The sequence below is a fragment of the Scleropages formosus genome, chromosome 16 (assembly GCF_900964775.1).
Source record: "Scleropages formosus chromosome 16, fSclFor1.1, whole genome shotgun sequence".
Lineage (NCBI taxonomy): Eukaryota > Metazoa > Chordata > Actinopteri > Osteoglossiformes > Osteoglossidae > Scleropages > Scleropages formosus.
The window spans coordinates 360,218-372,970 of NC_041821.1; the positions used below are offsets into that span (position 1 = coordinate 360,218).

The window sequence follows — 12,753 nt, forward strand, 5'->3', positions numbered from 1 at the left end:
TGTTTCTCCAGGACCACACTGTGACATAGAGGACAACATATACAACTACAATCAACAGAAATGTAGACAGATTTGAAAGTGGTAGTGCAGAAAGCGAGTTTTCGTGTTTTGACTTGTTCATCGGAACGATTGGGTGACAGCAGAGCAGTTAGCAGTACAAGTTCAGCTGATCGTTTCTTGGCTACAAATGCACATTTTAGAAGCAGTGTTCAGTTTTAGAAAGTTTTCACAACAAATGCAACGTGCTCAGTGGACCCCTGCTTAATTTGCTGCTCATCCGGGAGGACCGCGCACAGCTGCACACTTGCAGGGACATGTATGTTGTGAACCACCTGCTTCTGCTAATTTCAGTCTGCAGCCTTGAAACAACACATACACATTTTTAGTATTTAAGAAAATAAGCTTTAATTTCTTTGTTTATAATGTCCGCAACATTTTTTACACTCCAAAAAGCTTATTTGTCTTGTAGATTTCTGTGCTTCCTCAGACTGAAGACTAATAAATGAAAATTACCATCTTGTAAACACAATTATAATAAAATACTGTACAATTAAGACTTTCAGTACGACTGCCTGCTGTAACAGTTCTACATCAACGGACACACTGAGCAGACAAACATGCAATCAAATTTAAGTGACTTTACCTTTTAATTATAACATCTAACAAAAAACACAAACGATTTACTTCTGTTTGTGTTTGCAACAATCTGTGACTAAAACAGTACCGTGTGTGCGCAATTATATGGTATCAGTTTTAGCACATTAATATATTTCAACATACGCTGCTGTTATACTTTGCAAAGATAGCTGTGGTACTGCTTATGTAACAACAAAGTACATGTTCTTCTGCAGAAGAGAGCAGTAGAGGTGACCAAAACATCTAAAAGAGGACCAGCTGCTAATTATTTCACACTAGTGCCTTGTAAAAGTTACAGCTACAACAAACTGCACAAATACATAGTCATCTACTTAAAGAAAAAAATTCACTATATTGAAATGTAGCCCATCTGGGCAGGAAGCAACATAGTAGTTTGAGTTGCAACCTTCAGACTCAGGACCCAGGTTCCAGTCCCACTCCCTGCTGTAGTACTCTTCATCAAGGTACTTACCTTACTTAGTGACAATTCCAAGTTGCTGTGGAGAACAGCATGAGCTAAATTAACGTTAAAAAAAATAAATAAAAAAAACAAAACAGCACTTTGAAACATTTCCCTTACCGAAGATGTAAAAAAAAAAATAAATAAAATTGTTCTGTGCACAGATGGATCGTGTAAATGTAGCGTTTCACAAAATGCAACTACACCGTCTTCCTCCAGTGTGAACACTGGTGCTTCTGAAGGTCACCGGTGTACGAGAACTGCTTTCTGCAACGGGGACAGTGGAAGGGTCGTGCTCCCGTGTGAACGCTCTGGTGTCTCTTCAGGCTGCATGACTGCGTGAACTTCTTGCCGCAGAGCGTGCAGCTGAACGGTTTCTCGCCAGTGTGGACCCTCTGATGTCTCTTAAGGTTGCTGGAGCGCGTGCAACACTTCCCACAAAATTTACAGACAAATACTTTGCCTCTCGTCTCAAACTTCCGGTAGGTCTTGGTGCTTTCAGGTGCAGCAAAACGTTTGTAATGCGTTAAAAATCCGTTCGCGTCCAAGCCGTAGGACTGCGATGCGCTAACGGCTGGGGCGTGAGGTGAACACATGCTGGCCCCACTTTTGGAGGGAATGTCTGTCCTTTGCCCATCTTCAGCGTAACACCCGTGTTGCGTCTGAGCCACCCCTGGACCCAAGTCTTCGCTCCATGTTGAGCGCATCACATACTCCATGGTTACATCTGACTCCGCCCCTGACGCAGCTGAGGAGGGGAGAACCACACCAGCTCCTTCAAGCTCTGGCTGGAAGCACGTGTGCAAGTCTGCAACTTCCGTGCAGGGCTGGTCATCCACCAGCACGTCCGCAACCCGCACCAGCTGTGCTGACCGCTCATGGGCTGCACTCCCAATATTCAGGCTCAGTTTCTCCACCTTGCCTCCAGACCGCGTGTGTCCAAGTGTCTCCTTCACACTCTGTCCGCCTGGTTCCAGCTTGAAGAGGGTCTCTGATCTAGCTCCTCCCCACATGCTGTGTCCCATCTGCTGCTCTGAGAGCCCCGCACATACAACGTATGGGTCCCCAACAGGAAGCCTCTTCACGTGAGCCACCGGCCCCTCGACGGTCCCTGGGGAAGAGGAGAGAGCGGGACACACACAAAGTACTGAGCAGTGCCACACAGTAGTTATACCCTGCATGTTTCTGGTTCACGTTCCCCCTAGCAGCTGTGCACTCGTACATTGAACATGGGATTTAACCAGAACCTCCCCATGAAATATCCAGCTACATCGATGTGGAAAGATGAAGCTGTTTTGATGTAATTAAGTAAAGGCCACTATTCACTGAAAGAAAATGTTTGCCATCATAGATTTAGTCAAACTAAAAACATATGTATGCCAAACACCTAATGACAACGTAAATCAGAAACTTGATGGCGTATTCAAGTTGTCTGCTGAGTGATGTAACATTAAAATGGTTCTGACTGTTAAATGCTGTCAGTTACATTTTTACATACATTCAATTCGATATATTTGAGTTCTCTTCTCGCAGTGACACAGGCCACTGAACAAGGGCACAAGACAAACAAGATAGTTGACTATACACCACAGCTTTCAATGTGTTGCCTATAGCAATAACAGCAGACTTTACAAAAGCGTATTTGATAATATGATATCCAAGAGATGGAGGAGCGACTGCAGCACCAAACGTGTCTCACTGACTGGTCCACCTTCAACCAGCGGTCAGGGTCCAGAAGCGCGCGCATGCGCGTGCAGCCACCGGGTCTCCAACGGGAATCGGGGTCCAGCTCGAAGTCGACACCTGACGATATTCGGAGCAAAGTTTCACCGTTACTCCGTGCACTCACTTCGCTTTCCGACATCGTCTTCCTCGCTGTTGCCACACGGCTCTTCCGGCGATTCCTCCTTGATGAGCTGGGACTCGGCCCTGTGCTCCTTCTCGCCGGGACGCTGCGGGAGCAGAAGGACATCAGTTGCACGAGCGGATCCGAACACGCAAAGAGAGACACGGAACAGGCACCGAGGAGACCAAGCGACCGCAGGCAGCGACTGCGTACGTTTCGTAAGCTGTTGTTGCGAAGACAACGAGAGACGCAGCCGTAGGATCTCGAGCACTGACTGCGGTGCCCGCACGCTACAGCTTTACGCCATACGATACATCGTCACAATCATCATCATCATCATCATCATCATGTATTACATGATGTCACGTGCCGCTCGCGTCCCAGTGACGCCGACGCGACGGACCGTGTCCAGCACAGTAGCCTCCGCTGGGGATTCCTCCAGGACTCCGGCAGCTGGACGTTCCGCCTCCCGGTGCGGCGCAGGTCTGTCCTCCTCCTCCACCAGCAGCTCGACGTCCTCGCGCGTCTGCGCCAGCAGCCGTGGTCTGCCCCCCGGCACGTGGTGCCCCCTTCCGCCAACACATGATGATGATGACGTCGCCGGACGCTCTGAGAAAGGCAAGAAGAATGACCCTACCCGCCTCCGTGGCTCAGCAGAGTGCCATATTTACAGTCATCGTCTCGTCTCGTCGCGTCTCGTCTTCTCCGAGGACCCGGCCGGCCGCGTCCCCGCCTCGCCTCACCTCACCTCCACCTGCGCGATCCCCGCGGCGCCGCGCTCGCCTCACCAGCAGGAGCTCCATGGTCTGCAGCTTCGTCCTCAGCTCCTCGTTCTCCTCCTGCCTCCGCGACACCTCGAGCCGCAGCAGCGCGTAGCCGTCCTCCACCAGCTGGCAGATCTCGGCCACGGCCGCGTTCGCCAGCGCCTCCATGACGGACACGAGCTTCTCGTGGAAAGCGACGCGACTCGACATGGCGTGGCGCTACGGGAAGCAGCTCGTGAGCAGTGAGCCGTCACTTCCGGAAGTCGACCAATTATATCTCGCCGCCACGAATAGGAGGATGAGACGAGGAGGCGTGGTCTTTTCCAGAAACCCGTCCCATTGCTGGTCCTGTGGGCACGTGCTCCTTTTGCCCTCTCCGCGTTGCTCTCGCCGGCCGTCGGCGCGTAGAGCAGGGAAGCGCAGGCAACGAGAGCGGTGTTATAAGCACAACCCGGATAACATTTGTCTGAGTGAAAGGGCCGTACAGCGTTCACATAACATCCGCACAGTTTCAATTACAATCGCTTGTGCTGGTCAGGTGGCAGAAGTAACCCTGCGCGTTTCACCGTGAACAGCTAGGATAGCGGTCCGTTCGGGCGCGCGCACACGCGCACACACACGTTTTCTGAACCGCTTGTCCCATACATGCATACGGGGTCACGGGGAACCAGAGCCTACCCGGCAACACGGGGCGGGGACACACCCAGGACGGGATACCAGTCCGTCACAAGGCACCCCAAGCGGGACTCGAACCCCAGACCCACCGGAGAGCAGAACTGTGCTCCAACCCCCTACACCCCCCGACATGTAATGCATTCATAGTATTTTTCTCTTGAGACGTAGTATGTCTGGTGAATAAATATTGAGGTGCGCAACGCCGTGGGTTTGGATGGGGTGAGGAAGGACGCGGAGGCAGCGTTCATAATGAACGATTTATTCGAACACCAACACAAAGGAAATAATGCTCTCGGTCCGAGGACCCCTTTTCCTCCAGGACCTGCACTTACAGCCAGACAGCCTGCTCTAGCATCTCTAAGCTCTCCAAACACAGTGGCAGACACAGGCAAGCCACCATTTCCCCCCGAAGTGGCCCCAGCGGTTACACACCATTTAACATTATCTCCCATAATGCAACTACTTACATTTAAACACACACTCCCCTCCTAAAACAGTAACGCGGGGTCGTTACAATATAAACCACAGCAGCTGGAGGAAACCCACAGACCCAGGGGGACATGCAACCTCCACCCGCACCGAGCAGGGATTGAATGCACACTCTCGCCCCCCGGGGTTTGAGGCACCAACCATTCATTGTGCTACTGTCAAACATTTAATTTTGGATGTGGTGACACTAGGAGCCTGTCCCCTAGTGGTGCATATGTGTGTATGACGAGTCTTTTTTTCTCCCCTCGGGGTTTGCTATAGGCTGGACTCTGTACATGCGCACTAGAGTGCATCAGCCAGTCTACTTGTAAGTTATACACGTGACGTGCGGCATCCAATAAAGACTTCGAAGGTGTTGGAAACCAACCCGGACGGATGGGCAGCGTTTGTTATTTTCTGGAGCCCTAAGGGTCTAGGCGGACCCGGCAAGAGCGCTCGGTTACATTCACATTGGTGGCAGCGGTTTTGTTTTGGCTTGTCTGGATTGACATTTAACACTGCGGTGCTATAGTTAGCCTAGCGGTAAAGGTTACTTGGCTGAGCTAGTTGGCACGTGTGAGTGCAAGTTCACGCTTCGCCGTCATCATCATGTGGTGTAGGACAACGATGACTTCTGTTTAGGACGTGCTCAAGTCAGGGGCAACAGGCACGTTCGAATTGCGCTGCCGCCGCCCTTCTCCCGTGGTGAGACACAGAGCTTTCTGTGCTGGGCGCGTCAGTTCGAGTTCGAGTTCAAGGTCGCGGTCAGGGCGCTCATGGAGGGAGACGGCGCTGCTTCCTATAATTACGAATTGGCGAGGATTTTACCAACGCGTTTGAGCAGCGCAGCCTTTCTTCTGTGGGACGGCCTCCCTGCTACGGTTCAGACTGATTACAAGGCTGTGAAAGAAAAGACTCATCATACACACATATGCACCACTAGTGAACAGTCTGCTAGTGTCACCACATCCAAAATGAAATGTTTCACACTACCATACATAGTTCCTCCGTTATAAAAAACAAAAACCAGGCCCTGTGACAATTCAGGAAGACATCGCGTGTCTATGTAGAAAGGAGACATGTCACATGTTATGTTAGTAGATGCCTAGATAGCTCAGTGAGTAGAGCATCAGCCATTTAATCTGAGGGTCCAGAATTCAAGTCCTTGTCCAGGTCCTGTTACTTTAAAATGTTGACCTAAGGCTGATTGTACTACTTTCAGGTTTGAACACACATGACTGTTCCAACATGTAAAAGTGAGCTTGACTCACCTCAGTTGAGGAGATGTTAATTCATCCTTCAAAGTCATTAATAACACAATATTTGCTCTAATTTATAGTAAATGAGTTGCTCCACGTTTCTTGCATCCCTTGAGCTGAGACTTCCATTTACTATAAATTGGAGCAAAAATGTTTAAAAAAAAAAAAAAGAGACTGGTGTCTTTCATTTTCCTACTTTTTGAATGTCTTCTGTTGATGTGCATTGAAGGGTAATTTGAACTCAGAGCCTTCGAACCTCCAGCTGAGTCCTGCAGGCTCAAAGGTGCTACCAGGTGCTTCCAGGAACAAGTCACGTCGCACATCATGTGAAATATTTGGTGTGCCGGCACACTGCCAGATGCGGTGCCAATGAAATTATAGGCACTTTGAGAGTACAAAGTTTACATATTGTTGAAATTTTTAGGTGGTTACATGGATAGAATGAATGAAACTGCTGTAGTTGGTTTAATCCTCCTCTTTATTTTTCCATTTGATAACACTTATAATGGTCTTTCTGCCTTTGAGGTTATGCTCATCACTCAAAAACTTCATTACAGGTTCTGGAGCATGAGGATATAATTAAATGTGATTTATGTCACACGTAAATAACGTGAAGACAATTCACAGAACTACATAATTACATGCAAAGAAAGAGCTAATTTATACTGAACACAAAAAAATCTTTACATTTACATGTATTTATTCATTTTGAGACAGTCAGTGATTTCCGTTCATGGGGAATTTTCTGTCTCCTCACTGGACGCCACATTTCTTTGAAACAAGGAATCCTAACGCTGCTCCTACTGCAGCTCCTATTACTGCTGTTATTGACACCACTTTGGCTGCTCCTCCTTCTGCTTCTCCTGCTGCCACCATTATTGCTCCTATTATTGTTCCAACAACAGCTCCTATTGCTGAACCTGCGACGATATTCACCAAGAGATTTCTAAACCTGTCTGATGGGAAAAGCCTCAACAAGTAGGATAGAGTCCTTTTTTCTCTGTCCTGTTCATTTTGTAAATCAAAGTATTCCTGCTGGTTTCTCTCCGCCATGGAGTGTACCGTATTAAAGAGCTCCCAGACCTGCTGGGTATCTCTCATGTCCTTGTTGTTGAAGACATGGTAGCGACCCCCGCATTTTCTGAGCAGCTCCTGGAGGTTTGTATCCTCGCTGATAAACTCTTCGATAGTCTGGTCCTCCAGCCGGTCTCCATGTGTGAAGAGGAGCACAGTGAACTGATCCACACTCTTGGAGAGCAGCTCCTGCAGGGTCTCCATCACCCTCTTCTCCTGCTGCGTGAAGCGACCGAGCTGTAAGACCAGGAGGAAGGCGTGAGGTCCAGGCTCACACAGAGACACGGCTCTCTGCAGCTCTGCTCTCAGCTGCTCTTCACTGAGCTCGGTGTTGAACAGGCCTGGGGTGTCGATCACAGTCACCAATCTCCCATATCTCTCTCCTCGTCGCTCCTCGCTCCGTGTGGTCCAGGAAGTGGAGCTGATTCCCGAGGGGAACTCCTCTCTGCCCAGGATGGTGTTTCCCGCCGCGCTCTTCCCAACGCCGCTGAGCCCCACCAACACCAGCCTCAGGTGACCTGAGACCGAGAACAAGTTGGGATCATGTCAGTCTTTATGGTGTTCGCTCATTGTTCAAAAGTCACTACTAAAGTTGTTATTGAACTGCCTGTAAGGCACTTATGGTTTTATTACATGTTTAATAACACAATCAAGGTGCTTTCAGAAGCGACCAATGTGTGGTCCTCTTCAGTACCTTCCTAAACCCTCCAATATGTGCTCTTGTGACGTGTCAGAAAGCAGAGAACGGCTGAGAAAGGACGAGAAAGAGTGCCCTCGTACACATAGAATCTGCTGGTGCTGAGTATGTGCGCCATGTAAAACATAAAGCAGTTTGTGAAATAAAAAAATTTATCTCTTGTAGTTCATTCTTCCCTGTGCTGCTCAGACAAACCAAGGGCCGTATAACAGGTCGTTTATGAAGAAAGATGCGCAGGAATAAATGTACAAGAGATTCATTTATTTCAATTTGTCTGGTTATGGTGAAAAATTACCTCAAGGAAGGACTTTTGGTCTTTGTCAGCATAAGGCTCAACGATTCCATGCAAACCAACTGGCTCCTAACTTAATGAATCAGGACATTTACATGAGGTTCCAACTTCTTGCTCCTGCTTGGAGCAGACAGGTGGAAACGCACAGAAAGAGAATCCATGTTCACCTGCCTGTTTCACGGAAAAGAGAGAAAGTTGAGAATCTAGCGGAGGACCTGACTGATCAAAACGCCCCAGAGCGGCTTCTTCAGGTGTCTGTTCATGTCCCACTTATCTACAATGCATGATGGGAAACCGTGAGCAGGGGTTCAGAGGTCTAAGAGAATGGTCCCTCGGCCGTGTCCCCAGTGAGTGACTTTTATCTTCAGTCCCACATCCTTCACTGCTAGTGAGGAAAAGTACTGAGCTGTGTGACCCTGCAACAAAAGCTCTTAGTAACCAAACAGAGACACATGTAAGATTTAGACATGATTTATTTCGACTTGGAGAATCATATCATTTTTTAGCACTGTAATTGAAGTAAGCAAGCACTTGCAGTTGTTCTTACACAAAAAATATGTTCATCTCTTGATTTCCATTAAGCTGCATAGGACAGACAAACCACTGTCACAAGTTTTTCCTGGAGAAGTCAAGATATGTGCAAATTCAGTTTGGATCCAACAAGTCGCACTGCTGTGGTCCCACACACAAGGGTTCCAGCGTAGCGCACCTCTGTCTCTGTGTCTGTCCTATCACCTAATGACGTCAATGTTCAAAGGCAGCGGAGAAATTTTGCATGCTTGGTAACAAATGGAGGAGCATTCTGTAGCTCAGTGGGGCATTATTTATGTGTTCCTTGTGTTTGTAACAATTCGCATTATCAGCACATCTCCAGGAACTAGTTGTGGTCCTTATGCAGAGGAAGCCTGTCATTCCTTTTCCTTTAAGACCGAAGCAGCACCGCATTTGGTGTCACTCTGAGAGAAGCCCATCCACCACTTTTCTTCATAATGTCTAAGTCTAACAACAAAATATGGAGCACTTTGGGTAAAGTCTGGTGATAATGTGTTCAGGTGAACGCAAGAGAATTACTAAAATGTGCACTGAAGGGTTAAAAGGGAGCCGATTCGACGCCTCTCTCTCCGTTCACTGAATGGTACATTTCTTGGACGCTACAAACCCTATGGTTCCCCCAGCGGCGGCCCCCACAGCTCCTCCGACTGCCATCCCAACTGGACCTGCTACTGTTCCCGCCAGGGCTCCTAATTTGGCTCCTGCATACATAGCTCCAGCTCCAGCTCCAGCTCCTGCCACAGCTCCTGCCACTGTGCACCCAACTGTAGCATTCCTCACAAATTCATTATTTCTCTCTGCTTCTCTTCTAGCCTCTTCTTCTTTCAGCTTCTTCTCTTCCATAATCCTCTTTTTCTCCTCCTCAATAGCCTTCTCCACTTTCTTATACATCTCACTGGTGTAACAGCTTCCTAAGTTCTTGTTCACCATGTTCTCTATCTTTTCCAGCAGCTCTGTGACCTGAGAGCGATTTCCCATATCTTTGTTGTTGAACACGTGGCATCCACCACGACATTTTTTAACACATTCTGCAAGCTTTCCATTGCGTTTCACAAAGTCATAAATGTTTTCCTCTAGATCATCTCCACGTGTGAACAGCACCATGGTGTATCCAGCTGCTTCAGATCCGAATGTGGTCTGAATGATCTCCACTGCGTCCTGCTCCTCCCGTGTGAATCTGCCCAGCTGCAGGACCACCAGGAAAGCATGTGGTCCAGGAGAAGACAGGGATATACACAGTGCGATCTTCTTTATGATTTCCTCGTTGGTGAAATTAGTGTCAAACAGGCCTGGAGTGTCCACCACGGCCACCTTTCTCCCGTCCACTTCTCCTGTAGCTTTGTCACACTCTGAAGTTACAGAGGAAGAGCTGAGGGCAGATTTGAACTCCTTTCTCCCCAGGATGGTGTTTCCCGCTGCACTCTTCCCTACTCCAGTCTTTCCCACCAGAACGATTCTCAGCTCTTTGTCACGTAGTTTCTTTTCTCCTGTTAAACAACAAATGTATTTACATTATTTGTGTTACTAGGGCCATTTCCTCGCTGTTCCCAATCGTTTACTGTAAAACTGAGGATGGGCAACAGGTGCGACGTATGAGCCGCTGGAAAAGATTTTGGAGTCATAAACATACGAATATCTTGTAACTAGACAGTAAATAGTCAGGAAATGCAAATAGTTATTCATCATGAAGGGGGCTGTGTGCTACTGGGCTCAGGTCCTGGTCCAGTGGGTTGTCAGGTGGGCTTTAGGGGGTATTTGTCTTACTGGAGGAATGTGCTTCCTGGGCTGAGAGCATTCAGGGTTCACACATGTTTTCCAGGATTGGACTGTGTAATGTTGAGGATCTAGGAACATTTAAACGACGTATTCAGTACTGACAGGTAGAAGTACTATTGTTTCTGTGTTTTGACTTCAAGCAGAGTGTTTTTGTCTACTGTTGCAACTTAGCTGAAGATCAGACCACATTTTATAAGTAATTAATACAGAAATCCACATATTTCCAAAGAATTACATAATTTTTCTTTAAAATATATGTTTTAGATCATTTTCTTGTTGCATTATCCAGCCTTTTCAGCTACAACTTCTTCCCTGATTGTGGGACATTAGTGTGCAGGAGTTGCACCACACAGCTCCAACGAACTTATTAAACAGTTGGCAGGGTGATCTTTTCTTCAGATGCCTCTCCTCATTTCTCCACATGTAGCTTTGGTGACTGCAGCCGAAGAGTTTGAAATTTTTTCTTCATCAGACCGCAGAAAGTGGTTGCAAAATGCCTCTTGCTTATCTAAGTGTTGTGTTGCATGTTTCAGACCTTGACTTCCATGAAGAGATTACAGGTAAGCTTTCCTTCTGATGACTCTTCCATGCATGTCATGTTGGTGTAACTAACACCGCAACACCGCAACACCACAAACTCGACCCTGCACTGACCAGACACATTTTGAGTCTTCCATCATCTGTCATGTAGAAGCAGCATCTCCAACAACCACCACACTAAGCACTGGGGCCCCCAGGGCTATGTGCTCAATCCACTGCTGTTCACTCTGCTGACTCATGACTGTGTACCAATGCACAGCTCAGACCACATCATCAAGTTCGCCAACGATACGACCGTGGTGGGTCTCATCAGCAAGAAGGACGAGTCAGTTTACAGAGAGGAGGTACAGCAGCTAACAGACCGGTGCAGAGCCAACAACCTGTCCCTGAACGTGGACAAAATAAAAGAGATGGTTGCTGACTTCAGGAGAGCACGGAGCGACTGCTCTCCGTTGTTTATCGACAGCTCCTCCCTGGAGATCGTCAAGAGCACCAAATTCCTTGGTGTTCACCTGGCGGAGAACCTCACCTGGTCCCTCAACACCAGCTCTATAGCCAAGAAAGCCCAGCAGTGTCTGTACTTTCTGCGAAAGTTGAGAAAGGCCCATCTCCCACCACCCCCCATCCTCACTACATTCTACAAAGGGATTATGGAGAACATCCTGAGCCGCTGCATCACTGCCTGGTTTGGAAATCGCACCGTTTTGGACCTTGCGGCGGATAGTGAGGACAGCTGAGAAGATCATCGGGGTCTCGCTCCCCTGCATCACAGATATTTACACCACACGCTGCATCCACAAAGCCACCAGCAATGACCCCACGCACCCCTCACACAAACTCTTCACCCTCCTGCCATTTGGAAAAAGGTACCAGAGCATTGGGCCTCGCAGCCAGACTGTGTAACAGTTTCTTTCCCCAAACCATCAGACTCCTCAGTACCCAGGGTCTGGAGTGACACCAACATACACACGCACACATACATACACCCGTACTCAACGAAACACTTTTCCACTCCCTTTGCAGTTTTTCTTACAATTATGTTTACATTTTTACAGCACTTATTATTATATTGTAATTTTTAATTGTATATATTACAATATACAGTAATACATCATTCTAATACATACTTTTTTATTGTATATATTATAATATATTGTTGTTTTATGTAGCACCAGGGTCCTGAAGGAGCACTGTTTCATTTCACTGTGTCACTGTACCAGCTCTATATGGTTGAAATGACAATAAAGCCACTTTGACTTTGACGTGAGGTTTATGTTTGTATTTCCTATCAGTGCTTTCTTGTACTTGATGTACTTTTTCTATCAGAATCAGACTTACCTGCCATGGTTTAGCTGCTCCTGTTGTCTGGGCTGGATGCTCTGCGTGCCGAGTCTCTGACAGTCCCCGGTACCGCTGGGTTATTTATGCACGGCGGCTCTGGTAGGATGTCTGACCCTCCCAGATCTTTCCCCATTTCTTCACAGTCACGTGGTTTACAGTAACTATTTTCACCACGTTAGTTCCAGTTCAGTTTTACTTTCACTTTCAGACATGTTCTCCCTGTGTCTGCGTGGAGAACCTGGTGAAAATAGTTACTATAAACCACGTGACTGTGAAGAAATGGGATAACATCTGGGAGGGTCGGACATTCTACGAGAGCCGTGCATAAACAGAGCAGCGTTACCAGGGAGTGTCAGTGAGAAGAGACCCTCCC

General features: G+C 47.7%; 2 protein-coding genes across 3 annotated transcripts; both read right to left on the minus strand.

Annotated features, from left to right (window-relative positions):
• Window positions 1–1,147: 1,147 nt before the first annotated feature.
• On the minus strand, window positions 1,148–4,330 carry LOC114912403 (zinc finger protein 628-like). Its single transcript, XM_029259019.1, has 4 exons — window positions 3,691–4,330; window positions 3,346–3,551; window positions 2,946–3,048; window positions 1,148–2,207 (listed from the first exon to the last, which is right to left on the minus strand). The coding sequence occupies exons 1-4, from the start codon at window positions 3,914–3,916 to the stop codon at window positions 1,297–1,299; spliced, it is 1,446 nt and encodes a 481-aa protein (XP_029114852.1). The 5' UTR covers window positions 3,917–4,330; the 3' UTR covers window positions 1,148–1,296.
• A 2,197-nt stretch (window positions 4,331–6,527) lies between these two features.
• On the minus strand, window positions 6,528–12,452 carry LOC108933262 (GTPase IMAP family member 4-like). 2 transcript variants are annotated; one of them, XM_029259030.1, is made up of 2 exons: window positions 12,378–12,452; window positions 6,528–7,700 (listed from the first exon to the last, which is right to left on the minus strand). In XM_029259030.1, exons 1-2 carry the CDS (start codon window positions 12,382–12,384, stop codon window positions 6,862–6,864), a joined length of 846 nt encoding a protein of 281 aa, XP_029114863.1. In that variant the 5' UTR covers window positions 12,385–12,452; the 3' UTR covers window positions 6,528–6,861. The 2 variants fall into 2 exon arrangements, with proteins under 2 accessions (XP_029114863.1, XP_029114862.1); XM_029259029.1 differs by lacking the exon at window positions 6,528–7,700 and adding an exon at window positions 8,384–10,210 and having other exon boundaries at window positions 12,378–12,447.
• Between the last annotated feature and the right edge of the window lie 301 nt (window positions 12,453–12,753).